Raw genomic sequence first — 24958 nt, forward strand, 5'->3', positions numbered from 1 at the left:
ATAGAAACCAAAACTACAAGGAATAGAACCAAAAACTCGGGAATAGAACTTTTCCCAGGGGAGCCTCTGATGAGACCACATCCCAGCTGATACCTTGATTGTAGCCTGTGAGCCCCTGAATAGAGCACACAGAGAAATGGTGCTTAGACTCTTGACCCAAGGGAACTGTGAGATAAGAAATGTTTGCTCTTCTAATCCAGTACATTTGTAGAAGCATTACTCAACAATAGAAAACTAATACAAGAACCCAGCTCCCGGGCTTCCTAGTATAGTGATTTTTATTCATTTATATTGCTAACAGTAAGACAAAGACCCCTAAAAACACTTAAATATTCTTTATCCACAATCCATTCTCAGTAATGACCAATTTGGCAAACATAGATCTTGAAGAATATTAGTCCTGGTTTCATCATTTTAAGTTTGTAGTGGCCCCTTACCTTTAAAACGTCATTTATTAATTGATTAGACACCAATGAGGAAATTAGTGGAAGAAGTTGAAGTTGAATATCGTGTCCCAGCACAGTTCTTGCTGGAGGATAAAAGCATTCAGTTGCACATCTTTCCATGTACAAATGGTGTGACTTGGGGAAGTTGCCTAAACCTCATTTCCTGGGAAGAATGATCTTAGAGGAGGAAAAGAAAAAAAAAAAAAAAGAAAGAAAGAAAAGAAAACTGGAGTTGTATATTTTCATGACGCTATTTTCAGCATGTATTTCCCATAGATGCATCTTAAGCACTTTGGAGCAATGCCAACCAGGGTGCAATGTAGTTGTAAGTCAATATCATTACAACATAGGCACTTAACAGGAAGACATGACTGATGCAATACACCTGCTAGCATGAGAAGAAAGCTCAGCGGCTCTGGGGAAATAAGTTTCCGATAGCCCGTTTCTATTCCTTTTCACTTTGTCCTTGATTTATTGCCTCTGTCGGGCTTCAGCATGACAAAGGCTTCAGCTTTCAGCACAAAATGATATTCCAGACTCCACTAAATATATTTGTAAGACAAGGGCAGCCAACAAAATTAAACTGCCGGCACAAAGACCGGCTGTTATTTAAAGCTGGAGAGAGATTACCGAGGATTATTACTTTATCAAAAAATATTTCAGCTACGAAATCAGTGCTTATTCCTCCAGTACCTTTGGCTGTGTGCTAATTTATCTCCCACCTTGAACGGATTTAGTCTTTCATTGCCAGTTTATTGAAAAGCCTGAAAAATGTCGATGGCCTATGGTGCTGGACACCCAGGCTTACTTAGTTATTGCTACGGAGAGCTGGAAATCAGGACCGTCAGAGGGGAATTACGTGTGCTGTTTCTTTGATTTTCATTGTTGTGCTTTCATTTAAACTATCAGGCGCTTCATTGCTAATCTCATTTGTCTTTTCAGAGGCCCCACCTAAGGTGGGCAATTCAAACACCTAAAAACCAACAGTATTAGCATCACGGAGCTGATGACTTGGTCACATTTTTCCCCTATCTATTTTTTTAATGCAATATTTTGCCTGTTTTAAATTGCCTCCCTTTTAAGGTATTTTTTTTTCTCAGACCCTGATTATACTTTGAGAAGAAAAATATCTATCAAAATTAGAAATAATAATGAGTGCAACCCATTTTTATTATCTGCAACTTTTTGAAGTCTTACTCTCATTTTATTTCTGTGCTTTTAAGCAAGGTTGTCAGCCAATGTAATTTCTTATTTTTCCTTCTTCAGTGTGCTTTGGTGCACAACAAAGATATGCCAGTGAACTCTTTTAAAGATGAACCATGAGTATATGCTTGTAAAAAAGGATCTTTTGCTTGAAAACAAAACAAAACAAAACAAAACAAAAAACCCTATTTTTAAAAGAAGCTCTTAAGCAATTTCGCTAAGAAAAGTTGTCCACAATGGTGGAGTATTTATCGCTTGTAGACACTGGGCTCCCACATTGTGCTAGGCCAGGAGCGCTGAGTCCTGGAATTCAGATCATAGCAGTGGATATAAGTGAATGGTAATTGTGAAAATGTCTGTAATAGACTGGTACAGAAAGCTCAGTTGAAGGGCACTTAATGGAGTCTTTGGGAGAGGACCAGGAAAGCTTTCCCAGGGAAAGTGACATTGAACCACAACTTGGAGAAATTAGAATTTCCAGCAAGGAGGGGATGGAGGCAGGAAAAAAAGAGGATTCAAGCAAAAGTAAGAAAATGTGCAAAGACCTAGAGGAAGGACAGAACATGATGCATTCAATCATCTGAGCATAGTTTAACATACATAGAGAGTATAGTGGGGTGTGAGAATCATAAAAAAAATGGCAACTTCAGAGGATAGCAAAAGCCTCGGATTGAGGAGAGTTTAGAGATGAGCCTGCAGGCAATGGGACACTATTGAAAAATAAGTGACATGAATATATTTGATTTTTTAAAAGATCACCCTGGTCAGAATGGAGAATGAATTAAAAGAATACAGGCCTAGAGGTTCGGAGAAGTATTTGAACTCCATGGCAGTAATCTAATTCCAAGATTAGGGTGGCCAGAACAAAGATAGCCAAAGCGGGAGTATGAAGAATTGAATAGATTTAAAGAGACTGTGGAAGCATGCAATATAAGTATATTCAGTAAAGTGTGGTGACTGATGGACTCCAGAGGGGTGAGAAAGAGGAAAAGAAGAGTGATGCTTGTTTCTGACATGGACATTTGGGTGAATGTAGAACATTTATCTGAAAAAGGAAAAATTCAAGCAGAAGCAGATCTAGCTGAGGGGTTGGAGTGGTGGGGAGGGATTGAGGTAGAGCTTGAGTTCATTTTGCGAAGTGTTGAGTTTCAGAGGATTAGGGGACAACCAAGTAAAGTTGCCCGTGTAGGTAATTGGGACAATTCTTTTAAGGCCAAATAGATCTACCCAAGCTAGGCACATAGATTTGGGTTCATCAGCATACAGTAACCAGTTGAAGTCATGGGAATGGGACTGGGAATGGATGAGCTAGCTCAGTGATGGTATATCTTTCCTTCAAAAAAAGAAAAAAGAAAAAACCAAAAAACAGAGCTGACACAAAAAAGTCAACATTTAAAGGGTAGGCTCAGGACAAGGTATTCATCCAGAAGACTGAGAAGTGGCCAATAGAGCTCCAACGCTCTTGTAAGGGCATGTGTCAATGAAAAGTCTAACCCTGTAAAATATTTGAAGAGATTTATTCCAAGTGAAATATGAGTGATCATAGCTCATGACACAGCCCTCAGGAGACCCTGAGAACATGTGCCCAAGGTGATTGGGGGACAACTTGGTTTTATGCATTTTAGGGAGTTATGAGACATCAACCACATGCATTTAAGATAACCACTGGTTTGGTCCAGAAAGGCAAGACAACTCAAAGATGGGGCTTCCAGGTTATAGGTAGATCTACAATTTTTCAGATTGTTTGAAAGACTTAATATCAATAGAAAGAATGCCTGAGTTATGATAAGAGGTTGTGGAAACCAAAGTTTTATCACGCAGATGAAGCCTCCAGGTGGCTGGATTTAGAAAGAATAGATTGTAAATATTTCTTGTGAGATTTAAGGTCTGTGTTAGCGCCAAATGCTAGTTGGCTTTTCCTGAATTCCAAAAGTGGGGAGTGTATAAGGAGGTATGCCCGACCGGCCCTTTCCTGTCATGGCATGAACCAGTCTTTGAAGTTAACTTTGGAGTGCCCTGCCGTAGGGAGGGATTCTACTCAGATGATCAATCGGGGGTGGGGGGGCTTCAAATTTTATTTTTGGTTTACATATGTGTGCTCTAGGTAGCTCATGAGATTAAGGCCTGAACCAGATCTGGCAATGAGGAGCTTCTTATTAGTCTTAGCATGAACTATTTAAATAAAATGTGCTTAACCATTAAAAAAGGGGTAGAATCATTTGTTTTATATATATATATATATAAAATATAAATACATATATAATGTATATATATATATATATATAAATATGTGTGTGTGTGTATATATATATTTTTTGAGATGGAGTTTTGCTCTTGTTGCCCAGGCTGGAGTGCAGTGGCACAATCTCGACTCACTGTAAACTCTGCCTCCTGGGTTCAAGCAATTCTAGGGCCTCAGCCTCCTGAGTAGCTGGGATTACAAGTGCCCCACACCACACCCAGCTAATTTTTTGTAGTTTTAGTAGAGACAGGATTTTCCATGTTGGCCAGGCTGGTCTTGAACTTCTGATTTCAGGTGATCCACCCACCTCGGCCTCCCAAAGTGATGGGATTACAGGCATAAGCCACCGCGCCCCGCCTGTTTTCAGTTAAATTATTACATCATGTATTGTTCCATTAATTCCTTCATTCACTTGTTGAAGAACTACATTAACTGAAAACATCAAAAGGGGGCATATGTGCAACTGTCCACATAGTCATCTCATGTGTCTTCAGCCAATATCCTTTAGATATTTATACATATTTATTGGTAGGGGAAAAAAAACTAATTTTCTTTTAACAAAACTGTAAACCACTTTCTTTATAATCTAACAATAGATTTATTTGAAGCACTTAATTTTTTATCAACGTAATGCATTTATAAAGTCAAATAGTATAGAAAAACTGAACATAAGAAAGCAGCTGTTGCTCCACCCTCTCGCCTTCCTCTTCACATGCAGTTACTTTTAGTTCTATTACTCTTCTTGCTATTTTAACTGTATTTTACTAAATATGTTGTTATTTCTTGATTTATACATTTTAGATATAATCTTTTGCCCACCCACATTGAAAATGAGGAGCTGCCTTTCTGAGACCGAGTCACATAAGAGCTCCTCTCATGCTTTCTGTATACGTCTATCACCATTTTGGTGAGATTGGTTTTCAAAGTCCTTATTGTTTGTCTGATATATGCATGCAAGTGATAAAGCTGGTATTTGTTACTTGCATACTTTTTCTAGGATCCTCCTTCCAAATGCCCTGTTTTCTTGTATCTCATTCTAGACCTATAGACTTGGTTTCCTCAACTTTAAAATTCTTAACCTTCTGGGCCAAATAATTCTTTGTCATGGGGGCTATCCTGGTTTTACAGATGTTTTGCAGCATCCCTGGCTCCTACTCACTGCATACTCGTAGTAGTCCCATCTTGACAATGAAAAATGTCTCTGTATAGTGCTAAATGTCCCCTGGGAGGGCAAAATCATGCCCAGCTGAGAACCATTGACCCAGACTGGTTTTTCTCTGTGACATCTGCATAGCTGCAATCCCGAAATACCTGTCCTGTCCTGTGGTGGCTTCTCTGTTTCCTGGGTCTCGTGTCTTTCTTTTTTATATACTTCTTTAATTGGGTGAACCACGTTGTAACAGGCAATCTTCATGATGACGTCTAATAATCCCTGCCTCCTGGTATTCACACCCTTGTGTAATTTTCTCCCAGGTTGGGCTAGGCATCCCTTCTCCATTTAAGGTTCTAAAAGACTTTGATTTCTGTTTTAACTGTCCTTCTGTGTCCTCCCTCTATACCCTTGCCCCCTGTCCTCCACTGTTTCTGGGGAAGCCAGATGACATGCTGTTTAAGCAGCTCTATTAAAAAACCAGCATATCAAGCACCTGAAATCTCCTGTCAACAGCCACACGAGGGAGCTTGGAAGCAGATTATCATGCTCTTTGCCCAGGACAACAGTTTGACCTCAGAGACACCAAGAGCTGGAATCATCCAGTTAAACCAGGCTGAGATTCCTGACCTCTCCCAGAACTATATAAGGTGATCAAGGTGTGTTGCATTAAGCTGCTAAGTTTGGTGGTAGTTTTTATGCAATATCAGATAATGATGCATATCAAGGAGAGTCCCAGGAAAGATATTAAGGAAGTCTTCAATAATGACATTACACATGACTGATAATTTGACTAAACATAGAATTCCAGTTTGCAAACCATTTCCGCTTAGAATTGTGATATTTTTCCACTATCTGCAAATGTCCAGTGTTTTTCTTGAGGAGTTCCATGTTTGTCTGCCTCCTGATTCGCCTATCTTTAGGAGATTTAGGATGTTGCCTTTGCCTTGGGTATGCTGTTTTCTATGCACTGTGCTGGGTAAGAGAACAAACTTTTACATCAGTTTTATTCTATAAAATATTTTCAATATATATTTGCTAACACCTCCTCCACATTTATTCTCTCTTTCTGTAAATGCTATTAGATATTGGACGTTACATTTTGACCCTCTGATTTTCTTCTTTGTTTCTGATTGCCCACTTTTTTGTATTTTTATTCAATTCCAAAAATTCTTTCTCATTGTTTGCCAGTTTTATTTTAAAGATCATGTTCCCAGCCGGGCACAGTGGCTTGCACCTCTATTCCCAGACACGCAGGAGGCTGAGGCAAACTCCTTGAGTTCAGGAGTATGAGGCTGCAGTGAGCTATGATTGCACCACCGCACTCCAGCCTGGGCAAGAGAGAGAGACTCTGTTGCTTACAAAATAAATAAATAAATACCATATTATTGTTTTATGGGTTTATATATTACCCTACCTAGGTGAAGATATTATGTTGTTAATGTTGCTTGTGTCTCTTGCATCACCCCTGTTTCTCCATTACCTTTGTTTATTTGTGTGCTTTCATTGTCACCTTTCGTCTTGGAGGGCTGGCGAAAGTACTGAATAGCCTTGGTTATTTGTTCACACTTATGACTGAGGCACTACAAATTGGACTGAAGGTCCCAAGTGCAGAAGCTACACAGGTCAGTAGATGGGCTTTACTGTCTGGTGATCATATGGGTAAACTACTTTTTTCAATGAGGGGACATTTCTATAATTCTGGTTATCACACTTTTTTCATGGGGCTGTTCAGTTCTTCCATGGTCAAGGACTCTTATCTCCTGTATAGAGAAAAAAGGGTCTCACTATAAGAGCTCTGGGAACAGGGCCAAAAAATAAGACTGGGGATCCCATAGCCCAGTGTGCAGACCGGGCTTTATTTCCATATTTAGCCCAGTATCTTCACCTTGCCCTCAGCTTTGGACAGTCTTTCGTTCAACCTCTGTATGCTACAGAATAAGCCTGGGATGGAAGTGAAAAGGAACTTGCCTATTAGCCTGAGCAGGGAGACTGTTCAGTAAACACTGGGGCAGAGGCAGCCTTCACCATTCATCTGCTCTTCAATTTCCCACACTGAGTTCATGTTTTTCACTCATACTAAATTATCTTCTGTTGTCTTTGTCTTTTCAATTTCCTACTTCTAAAAATTAAAAATTATTTAATTGCTTTGTCTTTTTTTTTTTTTTTTTTTAAAGACCAAGTCTTGCTCTGTCACCCAGGCTGGAGTGCCGTGGTGCAATCTTGGCTCACTGCAATCTCCACCTCCCTGGTTCAAGTGATTACTCTGCCTCAGCCTTCTGAGTAGCTGGGACTGCAGGCATGTGCCACCACGCCCGACTAATTCTTGTATTTTTAGTACAGACAGAGTTTCACCATGTTGGCCAGGCTGGTCTCGAACTCCTGACCTTGGCCTCCTGAAGTGCTGAGATTACAAGCATGAGCCACCATACCCGGCCTGCTTTATGTCATTTTGAAGGAGTTTAAGAAGGGAGAGAGAATAAATTTGCACATTCATTCTCCATGTTTAAATGAGAACATACATTTATTGCATGGAATTTTTCTGACCAAAAAACAAAAAAACCTGGGGAGCCCTATTAATACTTTAAAATCACTTGTTCCAAGAAAGTAGCACTCCCCTGTGTGCTATTCCACTACAGCATTTCAGTTGACAGTGGCTGTGGGATTTGGTTGGTGAGTCTCAGAGCTGGGGGCTCTTACTACATCCTGAAACTTGCATTACAGAAATTCACACCAATAAAGGTGTGGTATTTTTTTCTTGACTTGTTAGTACTGTGTGCTTCCTTGTGCATCAAAGTGCGATTTGCTAAATATCAGGAGATATGTGGCAAGTTCCTTCATTGGCATTGTGTTTCTAAATCTTTCAGTGGTGTTTTAGCACTCCTGATAAATTACCCCATTATTATTTCTGGCTGGCCACTCTCTTGAATGAAGATCCACAAGCAAGGCATCATGGTGGTGGGGTGCACAGGAAGTGAATGTGGCATTCCTAGACAATACAACCTAGATGGGGGCTCAAGCAAGAACCCCCCCAAAAATGGCAGGTTCCTTGAGAGAAGTACACACAGTACCATGAAAGGTCAGAGAACAGAGCAGAAGAGTTTACAAGTTAAAAAGTAAATATAATGGGCTTTGATTTCCAGCCCCACTGATCCCTTGCTGTGTGTGTCTTTTTGGACAAGTCATTTAACCTTTCTAGGCCAAAATTTCCTTGTCTGTAAAACAGGGAAATACTAGTACTGACTCCATAGTCATTGTGTGAGAATGAGATGAATTAATGTATGCAGACTATGAAAATTATGCCTTGGCACCTACTCAGCACTTGACAGGTATTAGCTGCTAGGAAACATTTTCTAGCTGGAAGATCAAAGACGGTGGTATATGCCTGGTGTTAGGAATTTGAACTGGATTCTTAAGGCTGGAAGCTATCCCCCAACCTATCTTTCCACTGCAGCTTTAGAACAGGGCATCTGACTGCCAGAGCCCTCATTTCTTAACATCGAGAGGTCAAGCTACTTATTAAAGTGGAGACATATCTTCAATAACTTTGAATTAGGAGAAATAATGATAATTCAAGGCCTCCTTGCTGGACAAAAGGTAATTAACTGCACAGAGAACCGAATAACCCTGAGCTCGGGCCTTTCATTGAATTTGTTTCACATCTCAAGATGTAAGTATTTACAGGTCAAGTGCTCTAAGAAGAGTAAAAACATGTCTTTTCTCTGAGAAAAGCTTTCTTCACACTGACTCCAACTATTTTCTTAATCCTTAAACCTCTAATTAGAGTTCCAGTCCAAAAGCTAAACATTCAATCTCCCATTTTCTCTATCCCTGGCTTACAAAAAAAAAAAAAAAGTAAAATAAAGGTAGTTTAGTAACCAGCCTGTTCTTTGGTCTGTTTTGTAACAACTCTACTTTGTATTTTTGCCACATCTTTCAAGTGAGTTTCTCCAAGCCTTTTACAGACAGGATCTCATTAATGCCCCACCACACTGCTGGGAGACCCTTGACCAACACGATTATCCCATATTTACAGATGAAGAACCAAGGCACTTTGTGTACTCCTTTTTTCTTTCTACAAACAATGAAGCATCATAAGGGCAAATAATAATTATTCTGATTCTCACAGTACAGCTGTAAGCAACCAGCCTTGCTGAAAAAACAAACAGTTGTTCAATTCTTGGAAAATTTCTGAAGAGTTGTTTAAACTCGGAAAGTACCAAGTGAGAAGACCTAGAGGCCCTGAGAACGTAGAGCCACAGAATGCCAGCTCTGCAGAGACCCACTCCCCAAGCAACCCTGCCTCCCACACATACATCACAGGTGGCAGGACAGAATCTCAGAAAGAATGTGATTAAGAACTCAATTAATGCAATGGATATTCAGGCCTATTTATACTAGAAGATTTTTGAAATGCACCAGGACGAGCTACTCCCTCTCCCCGATACAGCCCCATTGTCATCCTATAATATCTTCTCATGGATTCTACAGGGCATTTCCCCTCTCACTGTATATGTAACTTCTCCTCCTACTAGATTCAAAATACATTACATAAATCCAAGAATCATGAGAGGGGAACTATGTGCTAAGTTACTCTGCCTCACACTGATGTTACAAAGAGGAAATTGTATATTAATCTTAACCCAAAGAATCTTTCTGAAGCCAACTACACCATATTTATCTTTCTACCATGAACACATAGAACAGCATCTAGCACATGGTAGGTATTATAGAATAAATGTTTGTGTCTCCACAAGATTCATATGTTGAAGACTAATTCTAGTGTGGCTGTATTTGGAAAGGAGGCCTCTAAGGAAGTAATTCAGGGTAAATGAGGTCATAAGGGTGGGGCTCTGATCCTACAGGATTAGTGTCTTTGTAAGAAGAGACACCAGCAAAGCCCTTCTGTCTCTCTCTCCCTTTCTCCTCATGCACGAGGGAAGACCATGTGAGCACACAGGAAAAGGTGGCCAACACAGAGGCAGGGTCCTCACCAGATGCCAACACTGCCAGTACCTTGAACTTGGACTTCCAGTCTCCAGAACCATTAGAAAACAAATTGTTGTTGCTTATGTCATTCCGTCTGTGGTATTTTGTTTTGGCAGCCCAGGCAAACTGAGACAGTAGGTATTAAACAGATGTTTGTAGAGTTGATTGTATTTTGACATTTTTGTTGGCTTTATTTCCATACTAGCTCTTTGCTGAGGGTCTTAGAGGACTGACTTGGAAGCTGCCATTGTCTCTATTTTGATTTTCTTTGATGCTGGCACATGCTGCCCAGCTAGCTCCACAGCCAAAGTTGTTGGGGTTGAGGTGGGAAGTTTCCTTGTGTTTGACTATGTTGCCCCAGGTGTATTGTGCAAGGACTAGCCCTGCAGTGAGCAGAAATTTTTGTTAGTTAGTTCTACACATAACTCTGTTTCCTAATTATCATAGCTCTCTCTCTACACACACACACACACACACACACACACACACACACACACACACACACACACATATCTCTCTTTATTTTAGAAACATCAGAGAAGTTCCCTGAAGGTCTGTGTTGGGGGGCATTTGAGAAAGTCATTCTTAAAAAGGTTTTGTTTTCATGCTTGTATATATTAAAATCTCTTTCCTATGCCTGGAGATAGCTGGTATTCAAGAGGACACCCTGTACCTTATCTTTCTCCTTCTTCAGGGTAATGTCCCATCCAGGCCCAAGTGTTCTGCCTCTAGGCACTGCACATTTTCATTTCCTCTTTGTATTAAATTTTAACCCCAAATGCCCTAAATCCTAGCCTTCACATTCAATGTGCTCTGATAACCCCAGGATGCAGATCATTCATATTATTACTTATACCAATAAGAAAAAAAGTGTGTTTTATAGTTTACAGTCTGCACAGCATAGTTACTTGCATCATCTCATTTGACCTTTGTCCACTCAGTTGGCTACAACAAAATGTCATAGACTGAGTGAGTGACTCAGACAACACTAATTTTCTCAAACTTCTGGAAGCTGGGAAATACAAACACAAGTGCTGGCTGACTTGGTCCCTGTTGAGGGCTCTCCTCCTGGCTTGTAGATGGCTGCCTTCTCAGTGTCCTCACATGGCATTCAAAGAGAGAGCGGGAGACAGAGTTCTCTAGTGTCTCCTGCTTTAAGGACACTAATCCTGTCAGATTAGGGCTCCAATCTCATAATTTCATTTAGCCTAATTACCCTCTTACTCCAAATACAGCTACACTGAGGGTCAGGGCTTCAACACATGGATTTTGGGGAGGGGGTGGTTCACAACTCAGTTCATAGCAATCTTCTTGGAACTTAGGAGCATACCACAAAATCAAGCATAAACAACAACAAAGAGAAGAGAAAAAAAGATGACCCAGATCCGGTATTACTCAGCATGCCACTGTTTCTCCAGTCAGGCCCAACCTTAGCACCCTAATCTAACCCTGTGATAACGGAAGCGCGCGCTGTCTGCCCTTATCATCCATTGACCTTCACTAGGAGAAAGTAACGAGGAGGACTCTTTATCGCCCTCTAGAGATCACACTGTGTCATAATCGCATGACAGTGAAATGGATGATGACAGTACAAGAGATTGTTGGAAAGCCCAGAAACGTAGGCAAAGAAACAACTAAAACAAAGTCTGGGAGATAGCAAAAGACTATTGGGAATTTTAAATTCAAACCCAGCAAAGTGTTGCTTGACACAAGCCCAGAGACTGAAGTGGTCAGGGCTTAGTAAGGCTGTCAAAATAATCCTTCCAAGGCTTGCTTTTCCCCTTCTGTTTATCAGGATTCTTGTTGCTCTGAGGAAATCAAGCATATGCTGGTGTTAGGGAGGGGCTATCTGGAGGCAGCATTACACTTCGAAGGGCTTCCATAAGATAGCAGTAATGGCAGGGGTGTTCTAAGGTCAACTCAGCCCTGGCTAGCCACTGCAGAGTTTTGTGCTTTGAAAATGCTCCCTCCCTGGCTTCCTTCTTATTCTTGCCTCCCTTGGATAGTGTGTTCAAAATATAAAGTGTCACAGTTCATCATTATTCCCTCCAAGGTGTGTGCAATCACAAATGCAGACAGTGCATCTTATGAATGCATATGCTTAAAAAAACAAAAGATTGATAAAAAGAAATCCTGAAGCAAAGTCAGGCAAACCATTTGGTGCTGGAGGGCAGTTGCACAGCCGCCCCAGCAGGTGACCTGGGAACCGTATTTGGATTGTGCACCCGAAGAATTTCACCATGGATGGACAGCCCTAGAGTTAGTGCATATTCTGAATTTGATGTTGCATTTCTATCAACAAAGAAGATGATGGAAGAATAGAAACAGAAATTGATCATGACGCATATGTAGATTTCAACTGCAATGTGAATAAAAAGGAGAAAATGAGGAAAAATCAAATAAATATCTTTATTTTTGTGAAAAATATAATGTCTGCTGGAGAACACTAATTTATCTTTCATGACCAACTCAAGCGTCACCCTCTCTAGGAAGCCTTTTCTGACCTTGTCTCCCAGAGATAATTGATCATCTTTAACTCACTCTACCTAGAACAGACTTCTACCTAGCATCTATGACATTCGGTTGTTTTTATTTATGTTTCTGTCCCATAACTAGATTTCTTTCTTTTTTTTTTTTTTTTTTTTTTTGTTTTGTTTTTGAGATGGAGTCTTGCTCTGTCGCCCAGGCTGGAGTGCAGTGGTGCGATCTCAGCTCACTGCAAGTTACGCCTCCTGGGTTCACCCCATTCTCCTGCCTCAGCCTCCCGAGTAGCTGGGACTACAGGCGCCCGCCACCTTGCCTGGCTAGTTTTTTGTATTTTTAGTACAGACGGGGTTTCACCGTGTTAGCCAGGATGGTCTCGACTCCTGACCTCGTGATCTGCCCGCCTGGGCCTCCCAAAGTGCTGGGATTACAGGCGTGAGTCATCGCGTCCGGCCAACTAGATTTCTTAAAGCCAGGGAAGGGTCCTTTCTGTCTGTCTTTGTCTCTCCAGTACATGAGCTAGTATGTGCCACTTGGTAGGTGTTCCATGGATATTTTCTGAGTTGCAAATTTGAAAGAAAAATCCCCACTACTGTGGAGAAGGCAAAACCATCACATAATACAATTCTGTGAAGGTCCTGTGTATCTTTAGAATGAGCTCATCTCCCTTTCTGGACCCCTTTCCTCTCTTCAAGACCCCTTCTCCTCCAACTGTCCAGACTCAAGAGAAGTTGTCTGTGGCCAAAGCCCCAGGTTATGGAACTAAAACCGCCTTCTCTTTCCTAACAACTCTGACCTCAAAATGTCTCTCTTTCTGCCTCTGTTCTTCCATTACAGAATTTAAAATTATTCCTTTTTATTTAGGAAGAAGTACCTGTTTTCCTTTGAAAACACATCAGCAGTTTAACCTGAATGAGTCTCTAGTTGGAGAAATTTCAAGAATAATGATAAAGGGCAAAGAAGAATTCCAACCCTGGAAAATCAAACCCCTGCCAGGGAGAGACTTATAACCATGGCTTTGAATCACATTGACCTTCTTTCCTCTGGCCTGTTCAACTATATTAAATGAATTTGCAAGCTGAGAATTGTGTGCCGTGTTTATGCAACTCATCCACCTTACTCCACCTGCTGACTTCTTAACCCAAGAGTGCTGAAATTAGAGCCATTGTGCAAACCTGGAGGCGGATACTCGATTTTTTTTTTGGAGAAAGCAAAATGGGCTCCCTATAAGAGTGGCCCTCTCATCTTAATTTCCACCAGATTCCCAAGGCTATCTTCAGTCACAAAGGCTAAGACAACTGGACTAACAGAAGACTCTTAACTCTTCTCAGGGAGGTTTGAATCAATGTTATCATAAAAGTTCTCACAGATAATAACCTTCCCCTGTAAACCCCGTGGTTTTCCGATTTTTTCGCAATCTCTAATAATCTTTAACTCTCAATAGTATTTTCGCAGGTATATGTTTTCATGACAGTGTATCAAAATAACATTAAAATATTCCCAGTTCTTTATCATGCAATGCCCACCCCCATGATTCTCTGGTAATTAGGTCAATGGCCTAATGGAACAAACATACTGGGAACAAGCTGTAAGAATATCGATTCTTTATTCCTCAAAGCAACATTTCAAAGTCTGCAAATGAAGCCTTAACAGAAAGAAATATTAATGTAAGACTACACAAAAAGGGAATAAAGAATCACAAAATCTAAGACTTGGGAAGAAACTCAGATGTTATTATTTTTTTCCTGTCGTCCACTCCTGCGATAGTTATTATGGTTTCTCCAACAAATAGTCATGCATTTTCATTTGAGGACCTTCAACGGCAAAGAATTCACTACCACCAAAGGTATTTTGTTCTACTGTTATGATCCCTGAATTTCTAGAAGATTCATCTTAAAATTTAGTCAAAATCTCCCTTCTAGTTAGATTGCTTCAGAAATCTGGGTAACACGATTGCCTCCTCTATCTAGATTGCCTTTCAAAAAGTTAAAGGCAGATTTTTTAGTCTGTCATTCCTTATCGCCTTTAGACAGCACTTAGTCCTGCTTTTCTTTGCTTATCTTCACAGTTCCTGATACTGTGCAGTTTGACTAGTAATTACCCAGAGACTTAATGAAAAAATGAATGATTGAGCACATATCTTAGTTGTATCTCTGCAGTATAAGGAGATGGCAAAAGATCCCCAGGATTCTAAACAGGGCATCTTTCTCACAACCTACTGCTGTGGGTTCCCTGGAGCAAGGTGTGGTGGGGGTGTTCTGAGTGGAGTGGGGAAGGGGGACACTCTATTAATAACAATGTCCTGGACATCCATCTCCCATGAGTTAGCCTGAGCTAACTAAAATATATAAAACCTAAAATATATAAAACCAACCTGTACCCTGACCACTTTGGGCACACACTCTCAGGACCTCCTGAGGACTGTGTCACAGACCATGGTCACTCATATTTGGCTCAGGACTCATACCTGAACTTTCACACATGCCCTGAGACCTAAGCTTAAACAATCATACAAACAAGGCACAAGTACCTTCTTGACTCCTGCATGTAGCCAGGATTTTAAAACGTGCAGATGCCTATGGGATCAGGCAGCTTTTAATAGAGTAAGACTTCAGGATGTAAGAAGATAGGGGCAGGGAAGAATTCAAGAATGTTTTCTCAATTAAATAGATTCACATTATTTGAAACATTGTGCATTTTAAAAACACTCTTTGTTTAGCCCTGGTGGTTAAGAATACAGATTATGCCACCAGACTGAAGAAGGGAGGGTGAATCCAGCTCTGCTTCTTACTTGCTGTGAGATTTTGAAGTGCCTCAGTTTCTACAACAATAAATCAATCAAGCAGGGTTGTGATGAGGAGTAAATGTTGTGTAGATTAATTAACATAGTGCTCAGTACAGAGTTATATGTGTGTGTGCAATTTGATACAATTATATTCATTATGCACTGTCTGTCTTCATGGCAGCTGTATGTCCCTAGGCATGGCCTGACAGGTACAATTGTGCCTATGGAACTATACCCAAAAGATGTTTTGGAAAAAATCTTGCATTGGTTGTAACCAACCATCTTACTATGGTCCAATGACATCATTAGAAGATGATATTATTTAGAATGAAGGCTGCTGGCTAACTATTGGGAATCCTGGATTCTGGTCCACACTGTGCCATAGATTACCTCGTTGGTATGTCCACCTGCTGAACTTCTCCATGCCTCAGTGTCCTCCATCAGCTTTATCACCCTCACAAAGCCCTGATGGGCAGAGTCTAAGATCTGCTGTGTTGATAGAATGGTCCTAATCATAATCACATAAAGGGCTATTGATAAACAGATCTAATTACCCAGTGTTTACCCATCTCTCTTGTGGGTTCTTGAATTCCAGATGGGCTTGGAATGAACATTGTCATCCTAGTCTCTATTTCTCTCTATTTTCCTTCCCTTCTATTTTTCTCTTAGAAAGAAGGACACTTGTTACATCATGTGGTCCATCGTCATTATTATTTCACTTCAGGCCTGATTCAGCATTTGATCATTTCTTTATGCCCACACATTATTCATGGCTTTTGATGTTGTAAATAGCTGGAAAGCAAGATGAATTAAAGTGGAATAAACCCAAGAAAAAACAAAGCAAGATAATCATTGAGAGTTTTCTCCTAAGGCCTGGAGAGGACTCTGTGTACGGGACACACTCCAGGCTTCCTTTCTGCTAAGTCCCACCACTGTCTGTGCAGAAACTCAGTGGCACGGCTTGGGCAGAATCTGCCAAGCCCCAGCCCCATCTCATGACAACAGCAGATGACAAGGAGAAGGAAGTTGTATTCTTAATCACAATACAGTGTTTTTTGAAATCATACTATTGTATGTTCTACCCCATAAGGTTTTCATCTAATAGTATTCCTGCCATGACTGTATCGAGAGTCATCCTTGCAGAGTGGAATTAAGCAGGATCAGAAGAAAATCTTAACTCATAGTAGCCATCCTAACTGCTGTCGTTCACCATTCCTTGCATGAAGTGTATTCCATCTTGCTTATCACTCTCAACTTCTCATCTTTCATTTTGTCCAAATTCTTTTCAAAATCTGATTCTCACCTACTACTTAAATTAATAATGGGCAATTTAGGTGCTAGAACCTATTAGATACCATGCAAATTGAAAAATGATCTCTTCCTCAGATACGATGATATTGAGTTTATCACTAGTTTTGAAGCTTAAATAATAAATAAAAATTTTTAAAAATTAATCGTTTATTTAGCATTAGGAAAAAAATGCCTTGTATTTTTGTGAATTTTGTATCAAGTTGGAGTAATTATCAAAAAGAGAGGAAGTGATAACATTTTGATTTATAAAACAATAGTATTATAGTTTTGTCAAATAAAATGCCCCAAATCTTTCTGTTTCAAAATAACAAATGCCACAGTTTGTCATTATCTTAAAAAAAAAAAAGCCTGAAAAAAAGAAATCTGATTCTCAGAAGCAAGCCAGCTATTCCCCAAGGTTATGACTTATATACTAACTACTTCTCTGTAAGACCTGGACAATCGCCTTCTATTAATACAGCCTGCAAGTATGCTAATTGTTTTAACAGTCCTCAGTAAAAACGACTGCAGCATAGATGACAAAATATATGTGGCAAGTGTCCTTCTGAAATTCAGATATGCTTATGATCTTCTCCTTTGCACTTAATGGATTCCAGCACAGAATAAATAATAAAGAATTACTGCGATCCAGTTGAGGCGAATTAAAGTCAATGCATTTGAGACTTCAGCAGTGAATTGACACTGGCCCTGAATACCAATTGCAACTCATGCAGGTAAAGTATAATCAAGGATTTGGCTGGAAGTCTGGAAATAAGCTTCCCAGGTGGGACCAACTTGAGGTTGAAATTATGCATAGTTCTGGAGGGTACACACCATCCCTCCAGCCTAGGCTGAGACTCCGCTGAGCATCATGCCATCACACTCACCATTCTTGCAGAGCAGAACAGCCAGGAAGTCCTGAGAAGAAGAATTGACAAAGAGCAAAAGACTGGGTGTCTGAGCTGTCACAAAGCTAAATGCGATGTTTTCCTTGGATGGAGCTGAATCTGTGTAAATAGCTGAGGATGACAGGCTTATATTCTTGGTCACAGGATAGGGTTCTTGAAACATGTAAGTAACCGACGTGCCAGCCTCAAAAACAGCAGAAACCTCTGCAAAATATAAGAGGGAAGAGCACACATTGAAATATTTAGGTCCATTGCTCATGCTAGCCATAACTGCTTTCTCTTGTTTCCTATGCACTGGGCGCTGTGTGAGGAGTGTTACATGCATCAGACAACATGTTCCCCACAATAATTTTGAAGCGGCAGAAGTCACTATCCTTATTTACAAATGAAAAACTTAACGCTCTCATAGGTAACAAACCTTGAACAGGGTTGCAGAACCAGAAAAGAAAGCTCAGGTGTGCCTCCTGTGGTTTAATTCCAGCTCTACATACATCTGCAAAATAATGACCATGTGCCAGGCTAATTTCCTGAGAAGCAAAGATAACATGTCCCTGCTTCCAGCATAGTGCATGGAGAAATATACTGGAACCATCTTACTCCCAAAACTGAGAACTTGACAGTTTTAGTTTGTGTTCTTCTTCTGGTATCTCCGGGACATTGTGGATGGTCTCTCAATACAGAGCAAGACATTCGGGTGAACAGCAGTAATTCTCTATGATGTTGGGTAAAGTGTGAAGAACAATGAAAACAGCAAAAAAAAAATTTATGGAAAAAGTAGAAAAGGCATAGGTATCCAACTCTTAAACTCACTTTTTTAGATGTGTAGGCATTGGTACTCAGTTCCAAAATATAGCCAAGACTTGGGTAAATAGGCTTTCCTATGGGAAACAATCCCTCTAGCATAACACACTGAATGGAGATCTGCCACCACCGGGAAGAAATATCAGATCTAGAAACTGATAAAATTCGTTTAGCGGGATCTGTAAATCACCCAATCTCCTTGAAGAATGCTCTAGCACACCAACTGTTACCATGTTAGTGTAGTGGAACTAGCACTGAGCGAGTCAGCACTGGATATGGAGTCTCACTTGATTTCATCCCGACCATGTGGTCCCAGGCAAGATAATGAATTCTATGGAGAATGTTTTCTTATCTGGTGAATGGGAATCATAACACCTACCTCATCAGTATTTCTCTGATGTATGCGAGCTGATGTATGTAAAGCACTTAAGAGAGTTGCCCAGTACAGTTTGAATTTACGGAGTGTTAGAAGAGAATTTAACCTGAAGCCACCCCAATAGACTCTATACAATATATTCATTTATTAACTGCTCATCTATCCAAATGCTGAGATGCTCTCCTTAGATCAAGGCTGCTCTTGAGTTCACTTTACATTTTATCTCTATACAGTAACAGAGTGTGTGGGGAAGGCTCTTTCACAGGGCAGCACACCTTAGATCAGGCAGCAAACCTCTGCCATAAAAACTGCACAGTAAACATGAACCCATATGGGCATGACTAATTTCCTTTTGTCCTAAATGGCATATGGAATGTTCTGAATTCCCCGTGAAAGTCTCTGATTGAGTTGGTGGCACCTAGAATATAATGATACCTGGCTTTTGCTTCCTAATTCTATTGCAAATGTGTTCCACCTTGTGAAAATTCTATAACAGTCTGTTACAGCGCCAAAAAATTAAAGTTGCATATTTATGCATATTGCCTAGCAGATTGGGAATACTAGTTCGTTTATACTAAAGGTTCAGTGAAAGCATTTTGCGTTTATCATACAGGTTACAACCTTGGTACTCCTGATTATAAAAATATGCAGCAGACATCTGTGACAGTGAGAATTCTGGTTATCATCAGCTTGACCCAAGAATTTTCCTTGAGTACATTTTCTCAGGGATATTTGGTCTGCATTCTGAGCAATGGCCTCTTAGGTAACAAAATAAAGGACTCTAATTTGATATTTGTGTGTCTGCTTAAAAGGAAGTAAAATTCAGAGCATTCTGCTAGGAATAACATAAATATAGATATAGGCATATACAGGATATTACTTTTTTCTTTATACTTAAGACAATAAATTAAAAATGAAAAGCATTTTGTAATTAGGGATGTCAGACCAAATTTCTGTTGTCACTCTTCCTCCAGCCCCAGTTCTAATTATTTTTAATGTTTAAATAGTGTCTGTTTTATCATAAAGCTAAATTCAGCAATACACCTGGACTCTATTATTCTTTCAGTTTCTTATACTTTATAATCTAAGAGTATAAGCTTTTGATCAGATGAATTGAGTTAGCTGAACATTTAAAACCACCGGCCAAAAAGGATAAAGACACTTAACTTGAAAGTGATTTCAAATGACCATGATGCTTCTCCAAGGCCACAGAGCCACTATCAACAACACCCCTTGAGCACCCGCTTGGTGGAAGAACCTATGCTAACTAGGTTCTGAGATGGTAAGATACACATTTTTTAAAAACTAACATCTGGAGAGGGTGTGGTGGCTCATGCCTGTAATCCCAGCACATTGGGAGGCCGTGGTTGGATCACCTGAGGTCAGGAGTTCGAGGCCAGCATGACCAACATGGCAAAACCCCGTCTCTACTAAAAATACAAAAATTAGCTGGGTGTGGTGGCAGGCTCTTGTAATCCCAGCTACCGGGGAGGCCAAGACAGGAGAATCGCTTGAACCCAAGAGGCGGAGATTGCAGTGAGCTGAGATTGCGCCACTGCACTCCAGCCAGGGTGACAGAGAGAGACTCTGTCAAACAAAACAAAACAACACAACAAAACAAAACAAAACAAAAATACCAGTGGACCAATGGAAATTAACCTTGGGCTTGATGTGTTAGTGACAGAGACAATGTTTTCCAGAGCTGGATGTCTCTGAGAGAAGAGCCTCCTGAGACCTGCAAGGGGATCTCCATATCGACAGGGCATTGATGGGTGACATGAACTAGGAGGAGCTGGAAATGGGATGGTACTGGAGGGTGCGTCTCTGAGCTTCCATGGGGCCTGTAGACTTGGAGATAGAACCTGAATCTACCCATGTCCTGCAATCACGGAATCCCACTCGACCTCAGGTTACTCAAATATAAATCAGGATGAATTCAGTCTTGGGGGGGTGAAAGGATTGGAAGAAAGTACGTAAAAGCACAGCACATAGTAGGAACTCAATGAACAGTAGCTGGTTTTAATAATAGTAGTATAATTCGATTTGGAATTAGAACAAACAGAAAGACCAGTCCTGGCTAATGAATAGTCTAGAAATTACCCAGAAATCATCCAAGCTGATTTAGATAAAATCAAACAAACTAAATAAAAATAAAACAATTGGAAATTTGAACACTGAGAAATTATTTCAAAAATTATTATAATTTTCTTATGATAATGATCCTGTGGCTATGTGTTTATCGTGAGTGCTTATCTTTTAGCAATACATGATGTAATATTTATAGATGAAATAGTATTATATCTGGGATTTTCTTCAAAATAATAAAGGGGGAGGATAGGAGGTGAGTGTATCGATGAAATAAAAATGATCATGTGTTTGTAACTGTTGAAGTTAGATAAACAGTGAATGGGAGTTTTTAAATTCTTCCCTGTCCTACAGCATACGTTTGCCATTTTTCCATAATAAAAAGTAAATAAATGGTATAAGTTGAAAGGAATATAAGTATTAAATGATTTCTGGACAGATTTTTGGCAATATGTAAAGAGTACCCAAATGTACATACTTTTATTTTTTCACTGAAATTCTGTTATTAAGAAAATAATCAATATATGTGTTTATCATAGCATTATTTACATACAAAATTTTAGATAATGAAAAATTTCAATCAATAAGAAGAGCCAGTATTTAGTGAGACTTTACACGCCGTGGGCGTGTGCTTTGTGGGGTGCTCATCGAATGTTAAACACGACTCCCTGTGAAAGAGTTTGGCACTTTCCACAACTCCTAGATGAGGAAACCAAGGAATCTTGACGTTAAAGTACACAACCAGTGTCACACAACGTGGACTGTAGACGAACCAGAACCTGAACTTGGGCAGGGGTGGTGCCAGAGCGCCATGATTTCTCTGTGAGCGGTAATGCTCTGGTAAAAGGATGGACAAGAAAAGGCAGTAACACCAGATGGAACATAACGCAGTCATTAAGACGAATGTTTACAAATACTGATGACTTACATAGAAATGCTTTTGAAAGGAAATACAGAAAATCCAGAATATACAATGTAATGGACAAAATTATCTTAGTTATATTAAGGGCAAGGGGAAAAAAACTAGAAGGAAGTACAAGTTCCCTATTAATGATTATTTCTGAGTATTAGATTGGGTTTTAACTTTTCTAGATTTCTAAATAAATTTTCAAACAAATTTTATAAATAATTATCTTATGTTTTAATTAGGAAGAAAAACATTTAAATTAAAACACTATGACAGTCATATCCAGGTTCTTTATTAATGGTGTATGTGTAGGGGGGATAAGAGAGCTAACGACAAACACACATCAACAAATGGTGTTGAGACAAGGATATATCCAAATGCAAAAGATTAAAGCTGGACCCTCTACCTCACAACAAATACGAAAATTCACTCATAATGCATCAAAGACCTAACTGTGAGAGGTAAAACTATAAAACTCTTAGGAGAAACCATAGGTATAAATCTTCATGATCTTGGATTAAGTAAGGGTTCCTTAGCTATGATCCTAAATATATAAGCAAAAAAGATAGGAGACTAGGGAAAATGAATTTGATCAGAATTTAAAACTTTAGTGTTTCAAAAGACACTATGAAGAAGACAAAATACAACCCATAGAACTGGAGAAAACATTTGCAAATTATATATCTCATAAGGGAATTATATTCCAAACACACAACAAATTATTACAACTGACTAATAAAAAGAAGAAAAAATTTAAAATCTACAAAAGATGTTAGACATTTCTCCAAAAAATTGATGTATACAAATGGACAATAAGCACAGGAAAAGATATCCAATATCATTAGTCATTAGGGCATGCAAGTCAAAACCACAATGCAATAGCATTTCATATTCATTAGGATGTCTATTATCAAAAAGTCAGACAGTAAAAAGTATTGGCAAGAAGGTGAAGAAATTGGAGCCCTCATTCACTGCCAGTGAGAATGCAAAATGGAGCAGCCGCTCTGAAAAAGTTTGGCAGTTCCTCAAAAAGATTAAACCTATAGTTACCGTATGACACAACAATCTCACTTCTAGGTATATATCCAAGAGGATAGACAATATGTGTCTGCACAAAAATGTGTACATATTTATAGCAGTGTTATGTATGATAGCCAAACAAATGAAACCATCCCAACATTCATTAACTGATCAATAGATGAATGGATAAACAAACTGTGGTGCTTTCGCACTATGGAACACTCTTTGACAATTAAAAATGAATAAAGTAATGATGAATGTTGTAACATGGATGAACCGGGAGAATAGTATGTGAAGTAAAAGAAATCAGACACAAAAAGATCACATACTATATGGTTCTATTTATATGACAGGCTCAGGATGGGCAAATCTACAGGAAAAGAAAGTAGATTAGTAGTTTCCAGGGATGCGGGAAGAGGTAACTGGGGAGTGACTGCTAATGACATGGAATTTCTTTTTGAGATGATGAAAATATTCTGAAACTGATGGTGGTGATCGTTATACAACTGTGTGAGTATCCTAAACATCACTGAATTATACACCTTAAAAGGGTGGGTTTTATGATATATAAATTACATCTCAATAATAGAGAGAGAAAAAAATACACAAAACAAAAGCTGCATATTTGAAGCGATGGAATCCTATTACCATGTTCACATATAGAATGAAATTAGGGTCATAAAGAGAAAAAATGAAGCAAAGACAAGCTAGATGGACCTCCTGACATTTAGCAAGTTAGTACAACTTTATGAACCCCTAATAAGTCAAATTTAGATGTTAATACCTGCTCTATTTGTTTGGATGAGGAATATATGTTGCAGTTAACGACTAGTTTATTTTTTATGATGATTACTTCTTCGTACTATTATGAGAAACAGAAAAATGGCCAATGAAACATAGTTCTGACCTAGGAATTGATAATGAAAAAAAAGTCCCCAATTCTATACAAGATATATTCAGTATGTACACACCATCTCCTTGAAATATACAGTGCCATAGTAAGTAGCATGGAAGGCTGCACCAGTCGCCCAACAGATCACCCTCTGTTCAGAACCATCTTGTAGCCTCCGGCTCCCCATTTCAGTTCCGGCCACATTCCCCAGAGGCAGTTGGCAGGGCTCAAAGATGTGACTAAAAAGGCCATCTTACATACATTGTGAGGACTAAATATAGAGGGAATCATTTTCTTAGAAATATCAGAAAGAATGAACAGTTTGGAAATAGTAAACTACAATGCACATGAAAAGGCTAGGCACACATTTGCCTGTGTAACTTGCAGATCATAATTAAAAGTGGGAGGGAGCACAGAGATGTTGCAGCATATGCAGGGAAAAGATCCAGGGCCGAGGACGGAAGAAAATTAATAGGAATGGTTTTGGAGAAAGGAGACAACAACAACAAAAGAGAAATTAGGCACATTTAGAACAATATGATCCAAAAGATCTTTGAATAATGTCCCCAGAGAAATGCAGAGAGGTCTCCTGTTCATGTTCTTCCAAACAAAAGTCTTGGGTAGAGATGCTGAGAAGAATGCTTGTGCATTTCAATGCCTGGGTCTCATGGTATTTATTGTTTGTGCTCCTCCTAGCGTGTGGGATGGCTTTAAGAGGAGCATTCACACTTCTCAGGGGAAGTTGTTCGGACACCTCCCCCAGTGTGAATACCTAATAGCACTTCGCTTGTTTAGTTCATAATATGAGCCCCCGGAATGGAACCTGTTTTATTTTAAGTTTCCATGCAGTTAGCCCTAAAATTTTTACCATTAATTTTCTTCCAAGAAACATAACATGCTCTTTGGCAAGAATAAGTAAGTAATTCAAACTAATTGAAGAGAAGGCCCCTGTATGAATGAACGGAAGGCTTAAACTATAGTATCCTTCAAAGAAAACAGTGAGTGCTTTTTTTCCCTTTTGTTTCTAAGTTCCAACAGTAGTAAGCTGGACTAAATAAACCATTGTTTTGTAAAGGTGCTTTGAAGATGTGCTTTAATGAATTGAGAAAAATTATATATAATTGCTATGATTGTTTGTTTCTAAATGGTGTCTCAAAGTGGTTCAACCATTTTATTTGAATAATTTAAATGCTGCTCTTGAAATATTGTTTACATTGTTTACTAAACAAACGTTTCTCCATCAATTAAACTTTTAAATATTGCAAAAATTGAGAGTACACCAAATATTTCTTATGTTTGAAAAATACTACATATTCATACTGAATATTGAGATTTTCTAGTTTCTTGAGGTATCTTGAATTTATCTAGAGAATTTACACA

The 24958-nt window shown here is 39.3% G+C and overlaps 1 protein-coding gene across 2 annotated transcripts in view; it reads right to left on the reverse strand.

Moving 5' to 3' along the window:
• The window catches only part of LOC105492445 (contactin associated protein family member 5), a 909336-nt gene that overhangs the window by 112698 nt on the left and 771680 nt on the right, over nucleotides 1-24958 (reverse strand). For both annotated transcript variants that reach the window (XM_071072554.1, XM_071072553.1), the window contains exon 19: nucleotides 17477-17701. In XM_071072554.1, coding sequence (XP_070928655.1) covers nucleotides 17477-17701 — 225 coding nt within the window. The remainder of the gene's footprint in view (nucleotides 1-17476; nucleotides 17702-24958) is intronic.

Source organism: Macaca nemestrina, chromosome 11 (assembly GCF_043159975.1).
Source record: "Macaca nemestrina isolate mMacNem1 chromosome 11, mMacNem.hap1, whole genome shotgun sequence".
Classification (NCBI taxonomy): Eukaryota; Metazoa; Chordata; class Mammalia; order Primates; family Cercopithecidae; genus Macaca; species Macaca nemestrina.